The sequence below is a fragment of the Primulina eburnea genome, chromosome 2, assembly GCF_022965805.1.
Source record: "Primulina eburnea isolate SZY01 chromosome 2, ASM2296580v1, whole genome shotgun sequence".
NCBI classification, from domain to species: Eukaryota; Viridiplantae; Streptophyta; class Magnoliopsida; order Lamiales; family Gesneriaceae; genus Primulina; species Primulina eburnea.
Genome location: NC_133102.1, coordinates 40,730,865 through 40,757,357, shown reverse-complemented (window position 1 = coordinate 40,757,357; position 26,493 = coordinate 40,730,865). Strand labels below are relative to the sequence as shown.

The window sequence follows — 26,493 nt, the reverse complement described above, 5'->3', positions numbered from 1 at the left end:
GTTTTCGGGTTCGGGTCAGATCGAGTTGGACCCGATAATTGGCCCGAAAAAAAAGCTCGGGTTGGGTTGGGGGGTTGATCCGAAATTTTAATTTTTTTAAAAAATATATAATTAATAAATATTACTTATATTTTTATATATTGTATTTCTGGAAAAATATTTATTGTATATTTATATAATATATTTTCATAATTTAATATTTATTTTGAACATTTTTTATTTTTAAAATAATTGTTTATTTGATTTAGTAAATATACTTATTTTTTTACAATTAGACTTTCAAATTTAAATCATATATGAGAGAGATTTTGTTATTACGTGTTTAAATTAAAATATTATTATTATTATTTTGAATTTTATTTAAAAAATTCAAGATCGGGTTATACAGGTTGATCGGGTAGGTTCGGGTTAAGAGTTTTCATGTTGGCCCGGGATCCGGTTAAGCAATTTTTAAATATTACTATTACTCAACCCGACCCAACCCACCCGAATTGACACCCCTAATACTGTAGCAGCTGATGGAGGTACTGATTTTGCAATTTAATGAGATTAGTTTACATTTATCATACTACAAACATTCTCTCTCAGTAAGGCCAAATTATATGAACAGATGAAGGTGTATCAAACCCATTGATAGGTTTATCTACAAATTCTGGCGGACCGCTAAGCGATGGTGTATATATGTGTGTGTATATATATATTAAGTCAAATATTGATCTTATAAAAATAACTCGTGAGACAATCATACCTTATATTTTGTGTATATAGTTTTGTATTGAATGTAATATTGCATAGAAGATAGCATCAATTGAGATTAATTTCTTTTCTATATCTATATTCCTAGAAAAACGTGGGAAAAAAATTATAGAAATCTTCACCAATAATTTTTACAGCCATATTAAAATTGCGCTGACAATTTTGACTTTCTGAAACAAATTGATTGTTGGCAATGTCATTTTGACTTTTTTGACATACTTCCTCAGAAGCCGATGGGCGGGGACGCCTATCAGATCTATCAATCTTGTTTAATCTGCGTCATGGTTGTTGAACGAGATTGATATGTTTTAAAATGAATATGAACCTACTTTAATTGGTCGGATTAAATTCGATCAAATATTATGAAAGAGCTGTTAATCATAAATGTTCAAGAATAAATATATTGTGTGTATTAGAAATTAGTGTTATGCTCTGATGTTGTCAACACGAGGAGCACAACATGCAAGCAAAAATTGATTATTTAACACATACGTAAACTTTTAATGAATAAACACATGTTTTAAATTATACACAAGTACAAATACTTATGATGTGCACAAATACTTGTGCAACGTCTCATGACAAAAATTCACTAGAAAAGATGTAAATTGTTTACACAAAATAATACTAGTGAAAATAACAAAATCAAAATTGACATTCCAAGGAATTACAACGAATCAAAATAAACCAAACTAAAACACAAGATGGAAAGACCGAAGTTGATTAAAACAAATAATAGAAGAGCACTCTTGATCAACGCTCTGCGTCAGTATTGTTTTTCATGTGTCTTCAATACCAATCAGCAACACGACATAAACGTGAATCAATCACTCAAATTCTTCAACTTGAAAATTATCTTCAACTCTGATCGTCGTGTATATTTAGGGAAAAACTCCAGCAGCGGCGTAGCAATCCTTTCCAAGTCGTCGATCATTCCTATCTCAATATTCTATATATATAAATCTTCATATCTTGACCTAATTATATTTCCATGAAAAAAAGATCCTACAAACATGGAAACAAGAGTTTATTAGGAATAAGACTCTATTCAAATCCAAGATATTATATCTTATAGATAAATAGCAAAACAAATCATATAGGACAAATGTCAATATTATATTAGATCAAACAAGTCTGGGAATGCAAAACACTTAGGTTATTTTTGGTAGCCATGATAAGGGAATGATTATTAAATAATCATCCCTTATATCATGTTTGGTTCATTTTTAATTTAGCATAGAGGCCCTTGATTATGATTGAAAGTCCTAACTATTTATGTTATTTGTGTGATTAAACATCTCTCCTCAAATGTGTGATAATATATAATTTTTGAATAGTGATAATGATAAATTAATATAATATTTAAATTTTTATTATATATTTTTTAATAAATTAATTTTATATATTTTTATTATTTTCTATCATTTTAAAAAAAATAATTTGTAATACAAATCTATCTTAAATTAAATTTTTATAAATATTTAATCTTATTGATTAATTCTTTTATAAAAATAAATATTTATTAAATTCTAATTTATTTTATTTAATGATTATCGTAATATTTTCAAATATATTTCTAATAAACATATTTAAATTAATTTTAATAAATGTAAATTATAATTATAAATATTTAATTATTTACCAAATTATTTTAAAAATATTTATATTTATTTTAAAAACAATAATATTGTAATTATTACTAAACTTTATTTAACATTAACATTCAAAATATTATTGTTATTTTAATTATAAAAGTAAATACATATTTACAAATTTATAATATATTTAAATTAATTTTAATAAATATAAATTATAATTATAAATATTTAATTATCTATCCAATTATTTTACGAATATATATTTGATTAACACTTGGAATATTTTTGTCATTGTAATAAAATTTACAAAATTAATCGATCATTTTAAAATCATACCAAACACTATTTTATTTATCAACCATAATATTAATTCATATATCTTATTTTTTTAATCACTCTAATTACTAATCATTTACTTATCCCACCACACGTATCAAACGGCGCCTTATATTTCAAATTAAATAAAATACAAAGATTAATTAAGAATAAAATATTCTTTTCATAATATGTTGATTTAAATAATATTTTAATCCGATTCAATTCATTTTGGGATAGAGTTATATTATGGGAGGATTGTTGAAAAATACCCCATGAAAACTTAAAATGTGTGCTCAGTCCCCAATTAATAAAATAATATACTGCACTCCCTAAATCCAATATTATTTTGTTTTGAGTCCCTAAATCAATAATTAATTAAATTTGTCTTTAATTTTTTTTCCAGCTAATATTTCCAGACTTCATTTATTAGGATTTGTTTGGAACCGTACTTCTCCATTATTCCTTTTCTATTTTCTCTCCTCTGTTCGTAAAATCCTCCTTCCCCCAACCCACGAAATCGACCCTCGTCTGAGAAAACCCAGCCGCTACTGATCGGAGAAACCCATCGGCCGAAAGGGTCTTCTGGCAACTACAGAGAATCATTAGTAAGGCGCACAGGTAACAAACAAAATCAATCGAGAAATACCGTGAGTTTCTCCGATTTTTCATTTTCGAAATTTTTTTATGTTTTTGTGGTTTTGTGTGGATCTTACAACGTTTGTTGTCGATTTTTGTAATTTATTCATTGGAGAAGTTATTTTCATTGATCTTCGAGAACTGTGAGTTTTTCCAATTTTTTTAAAATTATTCGTGTGTTATGTCGATTTGTAGTTTCACACGACATGAAATTACAATCGATGGGCGTCCAGGATAAATAATGGCAAAAAGATTCAGTTCAATAAATAAGTTGCTCCTTTTGATGCTAAAGAAATAACCCTTCTTGATATCAACAAATTTCTTTCCACCAATTATACATAGAAACAAACCATCTGCACATGAATAATAGGAACAACCTCATGAAGGAAGCCCATACATTAAAGAACATAAATTTTCAATGCCTATTGTAGGAGCAATGATAGAACAAAATTCATGGAAACACGATTCTTGTTGTGTTTCTCGTAAAACATTAAAAGTTCCTTATGCATCTCAAATGTAGGGATCGGATTTAGAATTCCTCTATAAGTTTCACGATATGAATCTGTCTTAAAGTATTTATCACAAAAATCATATAAAGACAATGCTTTTGACTCTATTGCTGCACATGCATGTTTGCAAGGAAGCCTATTAAGCTGCCAGGCTTTGCACGAACAAGTCGTAGCACACAAATCAACAGCAAATGATTTATCTCCGTCCACAACCTCAAAACTCCAAGAACATGCTTTCAACACTTTCAAACTACGAGATTCCGCATATGTTTTTGCAAGAACATTCTCCTTTGACGGACTCAATATCTTAATCATCCCCATTGACGCTTCACGCCTCCTGTGCATGATGTCCATAATTTGAATGCGGATCTGGTCCACCATGGCAACAATAGGAAGAAATCGTGCTGCTTTAACCCAATTGTTCCAACACTGGGCTATGTTATTATTTATAACACCCCACCGATTTCCCGGAAACCATGCATTTGCCCAACTTTCTGGAGACGATCTCACTATGAAGTCTCTAGCAATTGGCATTGACTTTATTATATTGTTAATATGTTGTTCAAACTCCTGTTTTGATGGGGCATATGCGGCTTTCTTGAAAACTGATGACCAATACTTCTTGTTGTGAAATGGGTATTTCCGCATGACCTACATTCAGATTACATAAAAAAATATTATAAAACAGTACATATAGTAATATTTAAAAAAAAATTAATACCACAATTATACAATTATGTAACAAACCTTATTCACAAAATTATCTACCAAATGACGCAGACAGTAAGCATGATAACTACTTGGGAACATTAACTCAACAGCCTTGATTATCCCGGTATGCCTATCTGAGAAAAAGGTGAACTGGTCAAATGTGGTACAGTGATGCGAAAGCAAAACACCTTTAAGTTGGAAACAAAACCACCCCCAATTATCATCATTTTCAGCATCCACGACTGAATATGCTAATGTGAAAAGATCATCGTTAGCATCCTTAGCAACAGCAACCAAAATATTTCCCTTGTATTTATTCTTTATGTGAGTGCCATCCAAGAAAACCAAGGGCCTACATCCACGGATAAAACCAGTTGCATATGCATTGAAGCAGATGAATAGCCGTTTAAATTTATTACTGCAATGATCAATTTCACACACAACAATACTTCCGGGATTAGTTTCTTTGATAGCACCACAATACCATCTCAGTCTATCATAAGACTCATCCTCTGCACCATGAATGGCATGCATAGCCAATTCTTTACCTTTCCAAACCTTGTGGTAATTGAGCTCGACCCCATAATCTCTTTGGATATCTTTCAACATCATACATGGTCGATATGATGGTTCTCCCCTTAATCTCTCCATCACGACATTGGAAACCCATGCAGCATCAGCTTTAGGATGTCCTCTACTACGAAGATTGTCATCACCACACGTATGTATTAGATTACATTTTCTGATTCCAAAAAGATTGTCAGATTTGTGTCTTGAAGCATAAATTCTCCAAGAACAACTGTTTGCACTACAAACCATAATAACCTTCTGACTATCATTCTTTTTATACAAAAAGGATCGTCTCGTAGCAATTGCATAATTTTTAGCAAATGTTCGAAATTCTACAACATCTTTGAAGATCTGACCAGCCCCACGGATGCAATTACTCCACGCGTCTATGGAATTTATTGACAAACCAACTTCGAGATGAGCATCATTAATAGTTAGTGTACCATCTTCACATTCAACCCTATTATAATCAATCGAAATTTTTATTACAGTTCATTTTTAACATAGTACAAAATTATTAATGTGGCACAAATGAATATACTCAGGTGATGTTTAACAATTCAAATGGTTAATGATTTGAAAGATATAACTTACACATGATCAATATTCAAAAGAAACATACACACAACAAATGACTTACCCAACAGAACAAAGGCCTATATAATAATTAACATCAACAAATTTCATAAGGAAATCAAAAATCAAGCCATAAGTTATTACCTCTCGACATCGTGGGATCCCATTGGTTCTTTGATTATTGCCTTCATAGTAATTATAGTAAGTTTCATAGAGACATGTAGATGAGTCATAATACGGACGTCATCATCTTCATTCAACGTCACATACTTCTTCATATGAGGGGTTAGATACTGCAAGGTCACATTTTGTGGAGAAATTTCCTCACATTTTCTTCCAAGATTGAGAAACAGCTCCATTACACTGAAGCCATCAGAAATTGAAATCATATAGAGGTCATCTTTATACTCGCAGCTACCTAGAAATGATAAATTTGTTGATCCAGATCCAGATTCCATTTCTACAAGAAATGAACACAACGTTATGTTTCATGAGTGGTTGAAAATTATAATGAAAAATACGATTGTTGGGTGGACGAGATTCATTGTAAGGAAATAGATTCTCAACTCACACCCATCAATTTGTCATGGCAGTTTGCATTTATCTCATCCTACTGTCATTCAGGAAGTATGCTCGAATTAACCATATATGTACTCAAATTAATACAATGAAGGCTGAAATTCATAACAAATATGCTGAAATTTTCCATTTTTGTAAGAAAATACAGTCTACATTTATAATGCTGTGCAGAACCGAGAATCGTGGTTTTAAACAACAAGCCACTGTTGGAACTTGGCAAAATAGCTTCGATGTAATTACAACTTCAATATTTAATTAAACATTCCTTCTTCAATGTAAAGTTACAAAATAACAAGGTAATATTATTATCTATTCAAAACAACAACAAGCTACAGATACAAAATCACAAGATAATATTATCTACTCAAAATACCAACGCAACGATACTTGCTCATTTATCTTTACCAATATCTTTATTGTTGTGTGGTCGAAAAAGTACATAATCGAACCGACAAACACCCCTTATAAGCATGTTTAAACGTACCTTATCAATTTCTGCAGTGGAATTTTGTTTTTTTATACTTTCTCGCTCAATCTCTGCAATGGAATCTTGAACCCTTGTTTTTTCGACTTTCTTCGGCTTTCTCGCTCAATTTCTGCACTGGAATCTTGATTACGCAAAAAAAAAAAGGGTTTTGTTTCATCGAAAATCGGGGATGAAATAAGAAGCTCCAAGAGATGGTTTCTTTAAAATCGGTGGGTTTCTTTGACAGTGAGTTTAGGATTTGAGTCTAGATGGCTGCCTCCGATCAATGAAGAAGTGTGAAGCTGGCGTCTTCATCGTTTACTTTAGGAATGGAGGTTTTGGGACATGACCGACGGGAAGAGGAAATAAATAAAAAGTCAAATATTTTAATGTAGGAAATCCCAAAATATAAACCATAAAATGGGTCAAGAGTGAGTCGAGGAGTAATTAAACAAATAGATTGGAGGGAGGGACTGCAGAATAAATTTTTATGACGTGGGTACTGATCACAAATGCAGTGTTTTAATTAGGTATTTATCACCAATTTACTCTTATATTATCAATCTTCTAAATTCAATCCATAAAATATAAGAGTTTTTCGATTTTATTATCTTATAGTTTGAAATTAGTTTAATCCGGTTCAGAATCGGTATAATCTGATCCGGTAACTACCCCGTATATAGACACCTTTACCGTATTCCGGCAAAAACAAGAGGGATGCCACGTTGTCAACATGGTATCAAAAATCATTGGATTCCCCGATGATTGAAATAAATAAATAAATAATATTGGTATCTGAATTTTCAAATATTTTAATGTCCAGAAATTTCATTACGGACGATAGATATTTAAGAGGCTAAGATATTTTCATCCGAACCGACCGACATACAGAGGGAGGTAAATTCCTTACTCTTTTTTTTAATTAAAATAATAATATTTAATCCCTAATTTATAACAAATAAAAATACAGAATAGTTAAAATATCGTTTTCTAATATATTTTTTAGCCAAAATATATAATGCAATCCTATTGTACTATGATTATGAGACGGTCTCACGAATCTTTATTTGTGGACAGGTCAACCCTACTGATATTCACGATAAAAAATAATATTCCTAGCATAAAAAATAATATTTTTTCATGGATGACCCAAATAAAAGATCCGTCTCACAAAATACGATCTATGAGACCGTCTCACACTAGTTTTTACCTTACACAAATGCATCAAGTTTTCGGTTCTACCAAGTAGATGCGGTTCGTTCGATCTTTCCTGTGGGGCACTGTCCCCACAAGATTTAGATGGTCTAGATTTAGCCACATTTGTGATTTTAAAAAAAACAGTGGACTTCATGTACTTGAGGCTAAATTTGGACCCTGGATCTATACATGAGGACATTGTCCCCCACATGTAGGGTGAAATATTCCAGTAGATGCGATGTACCTATATAGAGATTAGAATAGGAATTGTCGGAAGCATAAATTGTTCCAGTGACAAAAATAGCTGATTATATAATATTCATAAGATCTTACGATTGAAAAAAATTAATTTTAACTATTATTGTGAGGCGTTGCTTTTCATTAATCTTCATCAAATCTGTTAATTCAGGCTAGTTTTTGGAAAAGAGTGGGAGAGTTAAACATAGAGATGTGAAAACGGCTTTCGAGCTGACGTGGCGCACAACATCATCGTTAGATCAAGTGGACCTAAAGTAGATCCACATTATCGAACGATTATATGGTACATGATAAGTTTGTAAATGAATTTTCGTTAAGTTTTATTTCATAAAAAAACATTCTTAATAACATAAATCATATAATTATCTTGTATTAAGATGTGACCATTGAGCTAATTCATAAATAATGAAAATAAAATATTATTTAATTTGAATATTAAAATATCGGAAGGTGCAAAATTGACTGTCCATCGATCCATCCTCTCAATACCGGGGTAATCCAGTTGAGGAAGCAATCTCCTCTCTTTTCTTTTCTTTTTTTTTTTTTCTATTTTTTGCAATTATTGATTTTGGTTTGGTCGGGGCATCACTGTAATTACATGCCCGACGATCGTATTTCCACTCAGTTTTGGCCACTAATACCACGCAAGAACAATTAAGTACTGCTAAATCACATATTCCACTTATTAAGTTTGTATTGATGATATTGATTCTATGCATTGAATTTTTTTTGGCATTTCTTGTTAAATTGTAGTACAAAAAAAGACATGCTCTCCCCCAATTTGATGAGTGGTCCAACTTGTGTTGAGATGAATTCCACTCTCAATGAGATGAGAAAGAGACTACTCCATATCTTCTCCCTATATAACAAGGTTAGTTTGATCTGCTCACTATATTTTTTTACATAAACAAGTAATAATACATTGTGAATCGCGAAAAAATACACGCGATCTCTTTATAAATTTTTCGCGATTTTCATAATTTGTTGTGTATATTAATCATTTTCATCATAGTATCAGCACGACTTTACACACGTTACATGTTAACACTGACTGGAAAAGAACTAATTATTTTTATAAAAAAATAACGGACTAAAACTGAGATAAGATAATATAAATGAAAAGAACTGTGAAAGATCAAACATTCCATACCAGAACAACAATTTTCCCGAGAAATTAAATACTAAGGAACGCCTTTGTGATGAAACAAACTTGAAACTCCACTTATACACATGTTTTAGGAATTTTATTGGACATTACAGACAAAGTGTGTGTATATATATATAATTTTAATATACTGCACACTTATCTCACACATTTATATGAATATCGATGAAATATCACTCAATATAGACGTGCGATATATGAAAATATATATGTAAAAAAGTATTCTAATTAAACTGATAATTTCACCTGCACCTGCAGAGTGAAAAAAGTAAAATTGCAAAGAAAATAGAAAGTCCTGTAGCTATGAACACCATGTCCAGACCTCTTTCTCTCCTCTGTTTCCTCTCTCTCAACTCTTCCTTGTTCCTCCGAAACATGTCGTACATCTCTCTCTCCATGTCCACGTCGGTCCTCTTCCTTTCTCCATTCATGGCTCCACGTAAAATTACCAAACTCTCCATCCCGCCAAGAATCTTTCCCTCCATGTCCTCCACCTGCATGCCCACCTCCTTCACCTCCAATTCTCCCCCGTCTTTCTCGCCGCAGTTCATCACCACGGCACACTGGACTAAGTTTCCGCGGCAGTCTGAGGCCACTGTGGCGAATCGGAGCTGTAAGTCCTCGTTAAGCCAGTGCGGCCGTGCTTCCACCGCCTTCTGGCTCGCCACGTTGACCGCCCGTTTATTGGCGGGGTCGATCAGAATCCAGCTGACCCTCAGGAGCTCCTGAGCACGTTCCTTGCACGTGCCGTCGGCTCTCGATTTCAGCGGCGTGGGGATTGTTTCTTTCGGGTTCAGAAGCTCCAGCCTGAAAGGAGAACTCATGAACCAAGATGAAATAGTCTCCGTTCGCATGACTTTTGAGTATACCGGCTCGTGGTCGTAGTAGATATCCACGGCGGAGATCAACTCCGACGTCTCTGACGAACAGGTCTTATCCCGGCACTTGTGGAGGGAATTAGGGAAAGAATCGGAGTAGAAAGAACGGTGGGCGTAGGGGAAGGCGGAGACGGCGCTGCGTACGCGGGGATGGGCGGTGGAGGGCCAAGTGGAGTTGCAAATCCGCTGCCATAAACGATCTTCATTGCATAAAGACTGAAAATTAACGGAAGCGCAGCTGGTGGAAGCAAGGGTGGCTCCGTCAAGCCTGTTCAGGATTTGGTATTGGACGATGTCAGGATGAACGGCTGTGAGCGAGGTTCCGGCAGTGGCGAATTCACTAGAAGACATTGCTATGGAGTCGGGAGAATTGAATATTGAAGTATTTGAAACGTTGTTGTAATAAAGGAAAGGACATAGTATATATTATTTTATTACATATATATTTATAAAAAGTGGTTTAATTTATGCCTTTATGGATAGGGTCAAATGTGGGCTTTGCTTCAGATAGTATTTGAATTTTTAAACTTTATTATCAAATCTTATTTATTTTCTTGCTTTAATTGTAGTTATATTTTTGAGTGGGTACTGTTTTACTTATCTTAATATGTGAGACATGTCAACTTTATCCATATTCACAATAAAAAGTAATACTGTTAACATAAAAAATAATACTTTTTCATTGATGATCCAAATAAGAGATTCGTCTCACAAATACGACCTGTGAGACCATCTCACACAAGTTTTTGTCTATATTTTTATATCAAAGCTCTGTGAATTCTTCAAGGTTTTACCCTCTATATTTTTTAATTTAAATATTTTGTCGAACACCTTATTTTAAATATGATATAAATTTATCAACATTTTTATCAAAATAATGTCAAATGCAAGCGATGGAGGTCAAATTTTTTTAAATTATTCATCGGCTTGTATGGGTTTTGGATGCATCAACATTAAATTGTCGAGAACCAAACATACGATGATCTCACATTTTCGAAACATCATATTAGATGATTCATTTCTAAAACATTAAATATTGCACCCAATATTTAAGTATATGACATTAAGTGGGTTCATCGTAATTCATAACTATATCATATTAAAAATAGATATATAAAATGTTAAATATAATTAAATATTTCACTGAAATTAACGTAAGTTGAGTGGAAAAAAAAATTAGATAAGAAGAAGACATGAATGCGAGTGGATAATCATGAATGCTGCGTAGATACCATTTATTGTGTTTTTTGGGAACCTATTATATATTTATATATATAATTTATTGTTTTTTTATTGAGAATATATACATACATATATATGTGTATATACATCAGATATATGATATACGTGTGCCCAAGTAATAAATATAAAAGATACCAAAAATAATTTATTAATTAACAAATACAACCTACTATTTATGCTGCAACATTTTTTAATTATTACAGTTGTGCAAACGTATGCATAAAATATTATTATTCTAACGAATCAAATCATACTAGTTTATTTATTGAAAAAGTATATAATTTTGATGCAAAAATCAATTGATTCAAATTTTTAGATTGATATGTTCTTTTTTAATATAAAAAAAAATTTATGTTTTTTACCAAAAAAAGTCATGCATGATTTGAGACGTTGAACCGAAAATTCGTTCCAACAAATTGTCTCCAAATACCGGAAGAAAAATATTTGATCCACAAAATTAACAGGCAAATCAGCCTAAAACTTCAATTTAGGCAAACGTGCTTAATTTAGGGTGACATGTGGTTGTGCTTAGCCCTTGCTTTTAATATGTTTCCAAAATATATACTATATCGTCGATCACTTATAGTTCATTTAAACGACTAATTCAAATTTTGGACGAGATCTCTGATTCGAAACTCAATTATAATAATCTTCTCCCATAGCTATAAAAAAAGGATTAGATTCCTTCAAAATAACTAATGTTGTTATTGAAGCGGTAGATAATGACTTGGAATATGGACGGAAACCTAATATTTTTTTTTGATTTATTAAGATTAAAAATAATATTAAAAAATAAAAATAAATTTTCATTTTATTTTATTTTTATGACGATGGAAGATGCGGTCGCTATCTTTCTATTATATGTGTATAAGATAAAACCTTAAACTATGTAGATTGCAAATCATAATTTCATGTTTGATCAAGATAAATAGTAATGTCGAAGATTAGGTGGGAAGGGTAGCTTAGGCATTTTCTCTAAAAAGAGAACTATTGGTGATTGATTTTCAGGATTACGAAATTGTAAATTTTCATAATAAAAATAAGTAAAATCTATTTTCTGAAATAATTCTCCACTTACTTATTTTAAAAACTACTGGATTATAACTTGGATGTTTTTTTAAAAATATTACTAGGTATCTTGTGAGACGGGTCAAGCCTACTGATATTCACAATAAAAAAGTAATATTTTTCATAGATGATCCAAATAAGATATCCGATCCGTCTCACAAAATACGACACATGAGACCGTCTCACATAAGTTTTTTATGCCTTAAAATATCGAGTCTGAAACTTTGAAGTGATTATTTTATGTTTTTGGATAAACGAATAAAATTAACTAAAGTTTAAAATGATTGTAGGCGCATTAATTCGTATGTGTGCATATAATTTTATGAGATAAAGCACTGATTTTATAGAGACCTTCAACGTGAAGTTCGATCGAGTTCAATATCTTAGAGAACAATTTAATATGTTTTAAACAGCAACAAAATTAATATACACAGATTGTATATAAATATGAACGAGTCTAATTATCAAAGGTCGAGGGTATATAAATTAGGAGTGTGAATCAAAATTTCTATCCGAGCACGAGCTTGATCCAAATTTTTGTCAAGCTAAATTTGAGTTTGTGGTCTTTGTGAGCCTTATTAAATACACCACCCTCCAATGCAAGAGTGTAAATGAACCAAGCTGGTTCACAAGTTTTTCGAACATGCTCAAAAATATTTGAATTTATCAAATCTGAGACGAACTCAAACATATTCGAATTTTTTTTAGTCGAACTCGAGCTCAAATTAAATTGTTCATAGTTTGTAAGCATGTATATTTTATTAATATCATATAAATATACACTAAATAAATAGAGATTTCGAATCTTTCGAGTCGCGAGCGTGTTCAAATCTTTCGAGTCGAACTCGGGAACTTGAATACATCTATTTTGAGCCTTAAATGTCTCATCATATACGATACGATTAGATTTATTTACACCCTTACTCCCATGTGAAATTGATTTTCCTCCATCTCTCATCCATTTCCCTTGTGAGTTACTTGGTACAGAGCAGTGTTGTAAATAGCAGTAGGCAAAAGCGAGGGGGCGGTTAATGACAGCCCAATGCTTCGGCCGCCTAGGTAGTGTCTAGTCAGTTGAATTTTTTTTACTCTTTTTTGTTCATAAGTATATAATAATGTAAGATATGCATAAATTAAATGATGTATTTTAACGAGCTAATTGGTAGTGATGGGAATTTATAAAAGGAAGGTGGGGGATGAAGGGGGTTGCGTTCGCGACGGTTGTGTGGGCTGTTCGAAGCGGGTTTTGTGGCACTTGTGACTAGAGAGCTATTTTGTTTTGAAGAAAAAGTATATAATGTATTGATAACAAGGGTTTTTAAAATTTTGTTAACTTTTGACCATCCGTCGCGCTTGCTTGGCTCACCTTCAACTGCCTAAGGTAATGGTGATAAGGTGGATGACCTTCTGCCGCTTAGGCGTCCACCGTTTAGAACATTGGAATAGAGATACAAGTTATTACAGTTAATCAAGGTCTCATTAGCGATCCAAACATTTACTGAGAAAGTTACACATAATCTTGGAGATTGTGGGAAGAGTATATATAACAGTAGAGAGAGTCGCCTCTGCAGATAACGTTGTTAATTCATTGATGAAACCCCAGACATGACCATTCTTTGAGAAGCATCGTGAAGTAATGAGTTTGAAATATATGGGTAGTTGGCTATATGACAAGTGAGAGATTGTTAGAGTAGTTGTCCAGTGAGCCAATCGCAATCTTGAGGTCACACTTCACCGAATTATTTGTAGCAATTAGGCTACCCATTTTGTGATACAGTTATTAACTGATAAGTGTAAGAAAAACTAAAAGTTTCAGTTTGATAGTTTTTAAGTCCAAATTGAAGTATGTATTAAAGTCTTTAAGTGGAAATCTATCCTTGAGATAGAAGGGGTGTCGTTGGAGCATTTGGACTATCTAATCATCCTTAAAAATCTCAGTGTTCATTTCTTCTTACTTCCAGTTATTGCAGTACCCTAGGCAAACCATTCAAATCTATCTTTCAGTTTATTTCCGCACTATTTTAATTAAATGATCGATATTGACATACAATATCTTGAGATCAGTTTTTCAAAGAACTGACTCATATTTGAAAAAGAATTCAAAAAGCCTAAAGTGTTTATCCAACCCTCCTTCTAAACACTTTACCCGAATTAACCGATCCTAACATTGTGGCTTGGGCTTTTATTGACTCTAATGAAAAACGATATTTTTTAATAATGTTTTACGATTTTATGGCATTATGTTTATGTGTATATACATGCAAGCTGTATAGATAAAGTTCTTAAATGTACAATAGGTACCATGAGATCTGCCTCATTACGTAATATTATAAAACTCATTATAAAGTGTACTGTATATTCTAAACCGATTCGTAGTCAAATCAGCCGTCTAAAATAAGGATGAAGATCGCTTGAGTTTGAGACTAGCATCTGTGATATAAACGCCATGTTTCATTGACAAGGACATGAAAATGTCCATTCATACAGATGAGTGAACATATGATGATGCACCGAACAACCCTCCATCGTACTATCTAAGTGGTTCTCACTTATCGAGTGGAATAGTCCGCGGTTATAGTTGTACATCATTAGTCATTTGACCCGAGACAATGTAGGGGCTATACGTACTAGCATGCACTTTGATCCGTTTACCGACTCTAGCGAGAGTCATCAGGTGATGAGGTTGGGTATAGTTTCGAAATACATAGGAGCAAATGTATTGTAATCAGAGATTCATCGTTTGCCTACGGGTGAAGATATCTTATTTGATGTAATGAGTTAATAGTGCAAGAAGTATATGGCCAGATCAAAAAATGTGCTATAGGGAAATGTTTTTTCTTAGTTACACATACTATGTCACTGTTAATATTCAAATTTAAATCATATCATTGTCGGATTCTTATGCAACTCTCGATATATCAATGGTTGCAGATTCAATCGTGATGTATGTGTTGAAGGGACCTTATTGTATTCTAACCATGATTTAAGGTTATTGCAGGCACGATCCTCGATACCTAGGGGATCATGGGGCGATGCTACTGTTGCGTGTTTTCTTTAATGCTCGCAAGCGCACGGCGTCAAGTTATAGTAAAATGTAATTATGAGTACAAGTATCGATCCCACGAGGAATGTAATTTCTAAATTTATACTAATGCTTGTAATTAGAATAGTCTCGATTTTATTTAGAATGATCAAATAACAGATTTGTTCGTACCAATAACTGAATTGAAAATAAATTTAATTTTAATACCAAACAGAGTTGAACAATGGAATAAAAGATCTAGAGGTTTGACTTCACGCAACTATCCACCATGTGATATGTTTGTGTAGCTATATTATAATTGTCCTTCTTATTCATTAGCCAAGAATTCTATAATTATCTACTACCTCTCTCGAGTGCTAAGTAGATACTAATTATCTAACAAAAGATTGCAACGTCTCCGTCAACAATCAACAATTAAATAACACAACAAGCACTAAATTCTTTTAATGGCTTCCATAGCAATATATGTCCTCTCGAACTATATAAATACCATCGATGTATTTTTCCCTTTCTTGATTATAAATTTTCTTTTCCAAGTGATAATTTATAACATACAAATCATTCAAGATATGGCCAGTAAAATGAAAGCATTAAGATTAGAAAAACACAAATGAACAATAAAGATAATTTATATAGCAAAAATCATGAATCTCAACACATGGTTTCTAGTTTTGTTCCATCATCCCTCTAGAATTAAGATTTAGTTCATAATAATGAAAATAAAACAACAACACATGAATCTTAAACAAGACATATCAAAATAAAAGTAAAAATAAAGAAAGAAAGAACTTAGAACAAGAGTTTTGGAGTGTATGAAGTTTTTGTTCCAAGATGTGCAAGAACTTGTTGAAGATGATGATCTTGATCTTCAACTCTTTTCCTTGTAGCCTCCACCCTTTTCCTAGCTTCTCTCTATAACCTAGATGATGAAAAAGAGACCCTTTTATAGTCTAGACAAGATATCCCACGTAGCACACCATTTTCCCCTTCTTTTCTTCAAAGTCCACAAAGTTTCACAATTTCCGGAGGGATGTTTGTGCATGACCGCGGGTGCGGTAGTCTAAGGACCGCGGGTGCGGTGCCATTTCGTCAAAACTCCTCCTGCTGCATAAGTGACACCGCAGGTGCGGCGCTTGCATGACCGCGGGTGCGGTCATGCCTCGCCAAATGGCGCGGGTGCGGCGGTGTATGCAGCGCGGGGGCGGTCTCTTCTCTGCAGGTAAGCGCGGATGCGCTCTTGTAAGCAGCGCGGGTGCACTGTTGCTTCGTGTCTCTTTGTCATTTGCACCTTCTAATTCATCACTATATCACTCCAAAATCTCATTTCTATGCTTCCAAACTACAATAACAAAAACAACAACATATCAAATAAAACCTGCTCAAGAATTACAAAATTCCAAGTTAAAAACAAGTAATAAAAGTACAATAAATTGCACTTATCAAACTCCCCCAAACTTAAGATTTTGCTAGTCCCGAGCAAAACAAAACAACAAAAACAAACAAACAAACAAGTCATGAAATATGTTAAAGAACTTGGCCTCAATATAAATTCAAAATCCATCATGCATTTACAATTCAAATAAATTAAACCACTTGTTCATCCGGATAAAATCATGTGATTGGTTCGTTCTCTAACTTCAAATCTCTTCAACCATGTTTCAAGTCATTCTCAATTTATGTCAAATTTTTTCAAAAACATATCACAAGGTCTTTTTCGGTAAAGATTGGGTTCAAATCAATATTCATTCAAGAAAGGGATACCCAATAAATATTTGATGCAATGAGGTGTGTGAAAAATTGATCAAAATTCTTACTTCAATGAAAGTGTTTATCAATTGTCCATAGGCTAAATCCTCCCAATCACTCTCCACTATTATATTGGACAACTATGACTAGGTTAATAGGATTTTCAATGGTTGTAATGTTAGGCCTCGGTTCATGGCTACAAATAAAGTTTAGGAGTTCAAATAAGGGAGTAAATTGAATTTCTTCTCTTTTGCAAACTCCACTATTTCTTTTATCTCCATTATTCATTTCATCTCTTTTTCTCCCATTTTTCTCCAACTTCAACAAAATGTATCATTATTCATTTTTTCTTTTGTTTTCTTTTGTAGGAGATTATCACTTTCTTTAATCTTTCGAATTCTTACTCCTTTGAGAAGGTAGGAATTAATTGTATAAGATATTCAAAAGGTTGGTAATTGTGGGATATTTGAAAAAAAAAATTTGAATGGGGGTCTTTTACACATATTTACGTGTGCCATTCAAATTCATATAAGCTCAAAGAGGTGACAAATGATAAATTCATTTATTTGGTAGCTTGAAAGGCTCAATCGATCCAAAAATCACCTAAATCATTCCTAAATCATAATTTGTCCGTATTTCGCCTCGAGTGATGTTTGGATAGTTCTAGACAAAATCTCAATTCACCATCAAAGAGTAGAATTCTAATCATCGTGAAAATGGTGTCTCAATGCATCAACCAAATACATATATATTCAAAAAGAAATGTGCTTGGTTTCCAAGGAATTTCAAAAACACAACTCTTTTCTCATATAGGCTCAAAAGGGCTTCAAATGAATGTTTATGAATAATATACATGGCCCATATAAATTCAAAGATTGCCTCAATCATTTATAAGTTTGCAAAAATTTTATTTCAATGTCAAATAAAAATCACAAAGTTTTATAGAAATTGTAAGTCTCAAACTCACCAAATCTCATGATTATTCTCTAAATTTTTCAAAGTGATCAATTAACATGAATTTGATACATGACCTTTCTTTTCCGTAAAAAAAAAATATTTTCATCATTGGCCAATTCATTAAAAATTTCATGACTAAAATACTACAAACACACAAAATAAATCAAAAATTTAAACACACAAAAATACACTAAATAAATAAACACACGAAAACAAATAAAAACTCCAAATAAAATAAAATAAAATAAAACACAACCCAAATAAAATAAAATAAATCTCCCCCAAACTTAAACATGTGCATCGTCCTCGATGTGAATAAGCATGATAAATAGGAAAATGCACATACACTGGACAACGACCGTCAGTGGTCATTGCCATCATCCTCATCGTCGTCATCGTGGTGGGGTGGTTGGAACTCTGGCGGGTGGTAAACAGGTGGCCACTGTGGAGGAGGTGGAAACGGATGACCAGAAGTAGAAGCAGATGGAAACTGCTGAGCCAACACCGAAGTGAAATCCATCATGTAATCCATGAACGTATCGGCCCTATACCTCAACGCATCCATCTCTTGGCGTTGAGCTCGCATGTCCTCTTCCAACATAGTCAATCTGTTTCTCCTGTGCCTGTGCTGCGGTGGTTGTTCTTGGGCTTGGGCTTGGTCACGTCTCTCTGCAGCTCTTCTATTAAATTCCCTTTCAGCTCTACGTGCTGCAGCTTGGTCATTTCTGATGCCCCCATGTGGTTGAATTATCACAATATCATTCTTTGGCTTCAACAACTCTTCATTCGGTGCCCAAGTAACCCCCGCATGTTGGCATAAAACAGTGATGAGAGAGGGGTGGAGAAGTCCACTCGGAGAGTTACCTCTTGCATAGTCGAGAATCGAATTCTGAAGCAATTGACCTAAATCAATTGCTTTCCTTGTCATAATGCAAAATGTGAGGATAGCCCTCTCCTTGATGACGGTAGTGGTGTGTTCGGTAGGCTTGATCCTAGCAGAAATGAATGAATACCAATTTTTAGCAACAGTCTTCAGATCAGACTTTGCTAGGCTCAAGTGCACATCGTCCCTCATTCTCCATTCGGCTCCCTGTATACATATTGTTTGAAGAATACTGTTATAATCAACATGCTCATTTCTGTATTCTTCATACTCGTCGTGCATGATTTGAGGGAAGCCATATATCGTGTTAATCGTATGTGCATCAAATGCTACCCATTTTCCCCGCACAAACACCGTCAACCGATCATACCTAACCCTGAGGTTAGCATAGAACTCTCTCACCAATGAAATGACATCATCTTGTGGCTGCCTGCCAAATTCTTCCCACTGTCGAGCCCTAAGCATTTCTCCAATTTCAGTATGAGGGGCACTAAGATCAAATCCCCTTTCCTTTATAATGCTTCTATTCAAAATCTTGCCATATTGCTCCTCCGCCTTCTCATCATAAAACCGACTCGCATCATAATTTACCGTTGATGAGGATGAAGCACCCTTTGATTGTTTTCTTCTTGGTGGCATTTTGTCGAACACCTTCTAAACACAACTTCAATTCAACCCACTTCTCAAAATACAAGGTTATTGCAATCCACCAAACTTCTACTTCACAATATTCACACTTCAACAATATACACAATAATCATTCAACAATATTTCCAAAATCAACAAGATGCTTCACCAAATGAATAATTTCCTTTCTTAGCAACAAACCCAACAAATTTCGAATTTATCCATAAATTTGCTATGAATTTGCTCACCTTGGGTGTGTTGAATTGTTTCTTGAAGAACAAAAACAAAGTTTTGTTCAAATTCTTGAAGAAATTTTGGAACCCCTTTTCCAACCCTAGGTTTGATTTTGAATTTGATGGAGAGGAACGAGGTATTTGATGGAATGTGTGAAGATTTGTAAGTTGTAGTGATGAATTTGTTGAAAGAAGAACGAAGATTTGGTGTATGAGTTGTGTTTGAAGTAGGGATTTCGAAAATGTGGAAATGGGTGTTTTTGAGAGTGAGTTTCGGTAATGGAAGAGAATGCCCGATTGTATCTTAAAAAGGTCCGACCGCGGGTGCGGTAGTGTAAGCACCGCGGGGGCGGTGTGTGTTCGAACAGGTAGCGCGGGTGCGGCATGATAAGCAGCGTGGGTGCGCTGTGTGTTCGGCAGCTACGCGCATTTCTTCACCCTGCACGACCGCGGGTGCGGTGATGTAAGCACCGTGGGAGCGGTAGTGCTTCGGCACTCCTAGCGCAGGGGCGCTGTCTTTGTGCTGCGGGTGCACTCCTGCTTCGAATTTTTATGTATTTTGAATGCACCTGAAGCAATGGTGCAGTGCACATCAGACTGAAAGGGCACTCCTGTTTTATCAAAATATTTTCTTCTCAACTTTTCAGTCCTGAAAAGAAAACAATTGAAAATCATTAAATTTGGGAAGATAAAATCAAACATTATATTTAAAAAAAATACAAAAAACACAAATAACATGATACAAAAATAAAATCAACCCCGAAATCAAAATGCAAAATAAACATAAATTTGGGTTGCCTCCCAATAAGCGCTTGGTTTAACGTCATCAGCCTGACTTTCATCAGTCTACTTTGGTTCTCGCAGTGGGATGTTGTCCATGTGTCACACTTCATTGCCAAAGTAATGCTTGACCCTCTGACCATTGACTTTGAATGTCTCGCCATTTTTGCATTTTAGTTCAATTGCCCCATGTGGGTACACTTTTTCTACTGTGAATGGGGCAGACCATCTGGATTTTAACTTACCAGGAAACAACCTCAGTCGAGAATTGAATAATAACACATGTTGTCCTGCTTCAAAGTCTCGTCGATGAATCTGCTTGTCGTGCCATCTCTTGGTATTTTCTTTGTATATCTTGGCATTCTCGTATGCATCATTCCTGAATTCGTCCATCTCATTCAACTGCAACAGTCGTTGCTCGCCCGATGCTCCCATGTCAAAATTGAGCTTTTTGATAGCCCAAAATGCCTTGTGCTCCAGTTCCAAAGGTAAATGACAAGCTTTCCCAAAGACCAACCTATAAGGTGACATCCCGATAGGTGTCTTGTATGCAGTTCTGTATGCCCATAAAGCGTCATCTAGCTTGATTGCCCAATCCTTTCGGTTTGTTTTCACTGTCTTTTCTAATATTTGCTTTATCTACCGGTTGGATATCTCTGCTTGCCCATTGGCTTGCGGGTGATATGCCAGTGTCACCCTGTGCTTCACATCATACTTGGCTAATAGTGAGTTAAAAATTTTGTTACAGAAATGTGTACCTTCATTATGATAATGGCTCTAGGCGTTCCAAATCTCGTGAAGATGTTCCTGTGGACAAACTTAACAACAACTCGAGCATCATTAGTACTGGTGGCGATTGCTTCCACCCATTTTGACACATAATCGACAGCAAGTAAAATGTAAGATTGACCAAAAGAAGATGGGAAGGGACCCATAAAGTCAATACCCCAGACATCAAAGAGTTCCACCTCCAAAATATTTGTTAGTGGTAATTCATGTCGTCTAGAAATATTGCCAATTCTTTGGCATTTATCACATGACTTGACTAAAGTATAACTGTCTTTAAATAAATTAGGCCAATAAAAACCTGACTGTAATACTTTAGCTGCTGTTCTAGATGCTCCAAAGTGTCCACCGTATGGTGCGGAATGACATTGCTCTAGAATCATACCTGCTTCTTCCTCAGCTACACATCGTCTGATTATCTGATCAGCGCATCTCTTGAACAAGAATGGATCGTCCCACAGGTAAAACTTGGCATCATGAAGAAATTTCTTCTTTTGATGATACGTTAAATCTGAAGGTAATTCTCCTGCAGCAAGGAAATTAGCTATATCTGCAAACCACGGATGTGTAACACTTACCTTGAAAACTTGTTCATCTGGGAACGACTCGTTGATAGCTCCACCTTCAGTTCGTTCTTCCAGCTCTAATCGTGACAGGTGATCAGCCACCTGGTTCTCACAACCTTTCTTATCTTTGACTTCAAAGTCAAATTCTTGAAGTAGGAGTATCCATCGTATCAATCTGGGCTTTGCATCCTTTTTGGCAAACAAGTATCGAAGAGCTGCATGATCAGTAAAAACGGTTACCTTGGTGCCAATGAGATATGTTCTGAACTTGTCAAATGCAAAAACCACTGCTAGCATCTCTTTTTCAGTAGTTGTGTAATTCTGTTGGGCTGCATTGAGTGTACGACTTGCATAGTAGATAGCTTTAAACATCTTGTCTCGTCTTTGTCCCAATGCTGCTCCTACAGCATAGTCGCTAGCATCACACATGAGCTCAAAGGGCTCCTTCCAATCAGATACTATCATGATGGGTGCTGAAATCAGTGCTGCCTTGATCTTATTAAATGCCTGCAAACAGTCATCGTCAAAAATAAATGTCGAATCTTTCTCTAACAAATTACATAAAGGTCTAGTAATTTTAGAGAAATCTTTAATATAACGACGATAGAACTCGGCATGTCCCAAGAAACTTCGAATTCCTTTCACGTTCTTCGGCGGTGGAAGATTTTCAATTGCCACAACTTTGGCCCTGTCAACTTCTATTCATTTAGCTGAAATTTTGTGGCCAAGCACAATACCTTCTGGAACCATGAAGTGACATTAGCCTGACATCTCTGCAAAACAAGCATTAAATTTTGCAAACAATGATCAAAAGATGTACCAAATACAGAAATGTCATCCATAAAAACCTCCATTATTTCCTCAACCATATCAGAAAATATGGCCATCATACACCTCTGAAAAGTAGCAGGTGCATTGCATAGTCCAAATGGCATTCTCCTGAAAGCAAATGTACCGTAAGGGCAAGTGAAGGTAGTCTTCTCCTGATCCTCCGGTGCTATGACAATCTGATTGTAACCTGAATAACCATCTAGAAAGCAATAATAATGATAACCACCAACTCTATCAAGCATCTGGTCAATAAATGGAAGTGGGAAGTGATCTTTCCTAGTAGCATCATTCAATTTCCTGTAGTCTATGCATACTCGCCAACCAGTCACTGAACGAGTTGAAATCAATTCATTGTTCTCATTTTTCACTACAGTTATTCCTCCCTTCTTAGGCACTACTTGTACTGGTGAAACCCATGAGCTATCAGATATAGCATAAATAATACCAGCATTTAACAATTTTAATACCTCAGCCCTCACAACCTCTTTCATTGCAGGATTAAGCCTTCTCTGATGATCAACATAAGGTGAATATGACTCCTGCATCAAAATTTTATGCATACAAACAGTAGGGCTAATTCCCCTTATATCAGCAATTGTCCATCCCAAAGCAGATTTAAATTCTCTCAACACTCTCAACAATTTTTCTTTTTCAGTACAAGTAAGAAAAGAAGAGATGATTACCGGATATGTTGAATTTTCACCTAAAAATGCATAACAGAGGTGACTTGGAAGTTCCTTCAATTCAGGGGATACTTTTGGTACCTCTATAATTGCATCTTCAAGTAGTTCTACATTATGCACATCAATCTTTTCTCTAGGCAATGTATCGAGAGTAAGTAACTCCTCTTGCACGTCCCAATCATCTTTTTCCAGTATAGACGCCGATTCCAACAAGCATCTCTCCAAAGAATCTTTCGTCAATCTACCTGCACCAACATGAGATACACATGAGTCAATTACATCAATGCTATTACAAGTACTTACCTCATTTGGTTCTTTGATTGTGTTGTAGATGTTGAACATAACTTCTTCTCCACCTACTCTCAATGTAAGCTCACCCTTGTGCACATCAATCAAAGCTTTTCCGGTGGCCAAGAATGGCCTTCCAAAGATAAGTGGGGTGTCCTGATCTTCTTCCATATCTAGAATGACAAAATCAGCAGGAAATATAAATTTGTCTACCTTTACCAGAACATCCTCCACTATACCCCGTGGATATGTAAGTCATCTATCCGCCAGCTGCAAGGTAATAGTGCTAGGCTTCACCTCGCCAAGCTCCAAAGTCCTGTAAATAGAAAAAGGCATTAAATTAATACTGACACCTAAATCACATAAAGCTTTATTTATTCTAGAACCACCAATAACACAAGGAATAGTAAAACTCCCTGGATCTTTGAGTTTCTGTGGTAGTTTCCTTTGAAGTATGGCGCTACACTCTTCTGTCAATTTCACTGTCTCAAACTCATGCAACTTTCTCTTCTTTGACATCACATCTTTGATAAACTTTGCATAGTTTGGCATTTGTTCTAAAGCATCAGCAAATGGAATGTTGATATGAATCTTCTTGAAAATCTCCAAAAATTTGGCAAATTGCTCATCCAATTTCTTCTTTTTAAACCTTTGTGGATATGGAAGTATTGGCTGAAATACCGGCGGTTGTTCAACTTCAACTTCAACTTTGGATTCCTCAGTTTCGACTTCTTCAAGAATCACCTCCTTTTCATCCTTCTCATTGGAATTTTTACCATCAAGTTCTTTTCCACTTCTCAAAGTCACAGCTTTGCATTGCTCCTTTGGATTCACTTCAGTGTTACTCGGGAACTGACCTTTATTTTGATCTTTCAATGCATTAGCTAATTGACCAATCTGTGTCTCCAATGACTTCATTGTAGCTCCCATATTTCCCATGTGAGTTTCCATGCCATCAAGACGAGATTCAGTCCTAGCCATTCTTTTACTCGATTCTACAACAAATGTCCCAACTAAATCCTCAAGTGAAGGTTTTCCTTCCCCCTTTGATGCATTGAACTCCGGTGGAGGATTCAAAACATTCTTATTATTAGCATATGAAAAATTCTCGTGATTTCTCAAACCCGGATGATAAGTGTTAAGGGGAGGGTTACTTCGATATCCTCCATAACCAACAAAATTCCTATTGTTGATATAATGAGCCTCATCAGGAATATGTGGTTCCTCAGTGACAACATATGCATTTTCAACCTCTGATGTACTAGCCTTGTTCATTGCTGCAATTTGAGTTGTTAAAGCTGAAACTTGAGCTGTGAGTGATGTAATAGGATCTATGGCATAAATCCCAGCTTGCTTCTTCACTCGTGATCTTTCAGTCGGCCACTGATAACTGTTAATGGTCATCTGTTCAAGCAAATCATATGCTTGATCGGGTGATTTGGCAAATATTGTGCCACCAGCTGCTGCATCAACAATGCCTCTTGTTTGTCTATTCAAACCATTGTAAAATAATTCAATCTGTACCCAATCTTCAAAACCATGGTTTGGACATCTCCTCAACAATTCCTTATACCGTTCCCATGCCTCATATAGTTGTTCAAAATCAGTCTGCCTAAAAGTACTTATCTCGATTTTCAACTGTGCAGACTTCGCAGGTGGGAAATATTTTGCAAGAAACTTAGTTGCTAAATCCTGCCAGGTAGTGATACTCTCCAAAAGAAGCGATTGGAGCCATCTTCTTGCTTGGTCCCTAAGAGAAAAAGGAAACAAACGCAATCGAATTATATCATCAGAAACACCATTTATTTTACCGTGTCAGTAATTTCAAGGAATGTTCTGAGATGTAAATGAGGATCTGCAGTAGCGGCTCCCCCAAACTGATTCTGTTGAACCATGTTTATCAACGCAGGCTTGAGCTCAAAGTTGTTTGCATTAATCGTTCCTCGTGCTATACCAGAATAATGAGCATTCAATACCGGCCTAAAATGATCTCGGATGGGTATTGCAGGGGGTGGATTTTCATTATCTCTGTTTTCAGCCATTGCTCGAATCTCTTCTCTTCTTGCCTTTCTTAATCTTCTTGCGGTTCTTTCGATTTCAGGATCTAAGATAAGCAAGTCAAGATTTTGCGATCTTCGCATGCACTGTCAAACAAAGACAATAAACAAATCAATGTTCAATGTAATACAATAAAAACAGCTCTAAATTAAAATCTAGACTAATTTGTAACAATACTAATATAAATTCAAATTTTACACTCCCCGGCAACGGCGCCAAAAACTTGTTGCGTGTTTTCTTTAATGCTCGCAAGCGCACGGCGTCAAGTTATAGTAAAATGTAATTATGAGTACAAGTATCGATCCCACGAGGAATGTAATTTCTAAATTTATACTAATGCTTGTAATTAGAATAGTCTCGATTTTATTTAGAATGATCAAATAACAGATTTGTTCGTACCAATAACTGAATTGAAAATAAATTTAATTTTAATACCAAACAGAGTTGAACAATGGAATAAATGATCTAGAGGTTTGACTTCACGC

The 26,493-nt window shown here is 34.7% G+C and overlaps 2 protein-coding genes across 4 annotated transcripts; both read right to left on the bottom strand.

Moving 5' to 3' along the window:
* Positions 1-3,161: 3,161 nt before the first annotated feature.
* On the bottom strand, positions 3,162-7,076 carry LOC140823185 (uncharacterized). Of its 3 annotated transcripts, none has more exons than XM_073184376.1 (4): positions 6,738-7,076; positions 5,819-6,134; positions 4,565-5,558; positions 3,162-4,468 (listed from the first exon to the last, which is right to left on the bottom strand). In XM_073184376.1, exons 2-4 carry the CDS (start codon positions 6,130-6,132, stop codon positions 3,731-3,733), a joined length of 2,046 nt encoding a protein of 681 aa, XP_073040477.1. In that variant the 5' UTR covers positions 6,133-6,134; positions 6,738-7,076; the 3' UTR covers positions 3,162-3,730. The 3 variants fall into 3 exon arrangements, with proteins under 3 accessions (XP_073040477.1, XP_073040478.1, XP_073040479.1); XM_073184377.1 differs by having other exon boundaries at positions 5,819-6,092; XM_073184378.1 differs by having other exon boundaries at positions 5,819-6,037.
* A 2,282-nt stretch (positions 7,077-9,358) lies between these two features.
* LOC140824712 (F-box protein At2g27310-like) lies at positions 9,359-10,674 on the bottom strand. Its single transcript, XM_073186257.1, has one exon. The coding sequence runs from the start codon at positions 10,566-10,568 to the stop codon at positions 9,582-9,584; it is 987 nt and encodes a 328-aa protein (XP_073042358.1). The 5' UTR covers positions 10,569-10,674; the 3' UTR covers positions 9,359-9,581.
* Positions 10,675-26,493: the final 15,819 nt, after the last annotated feature.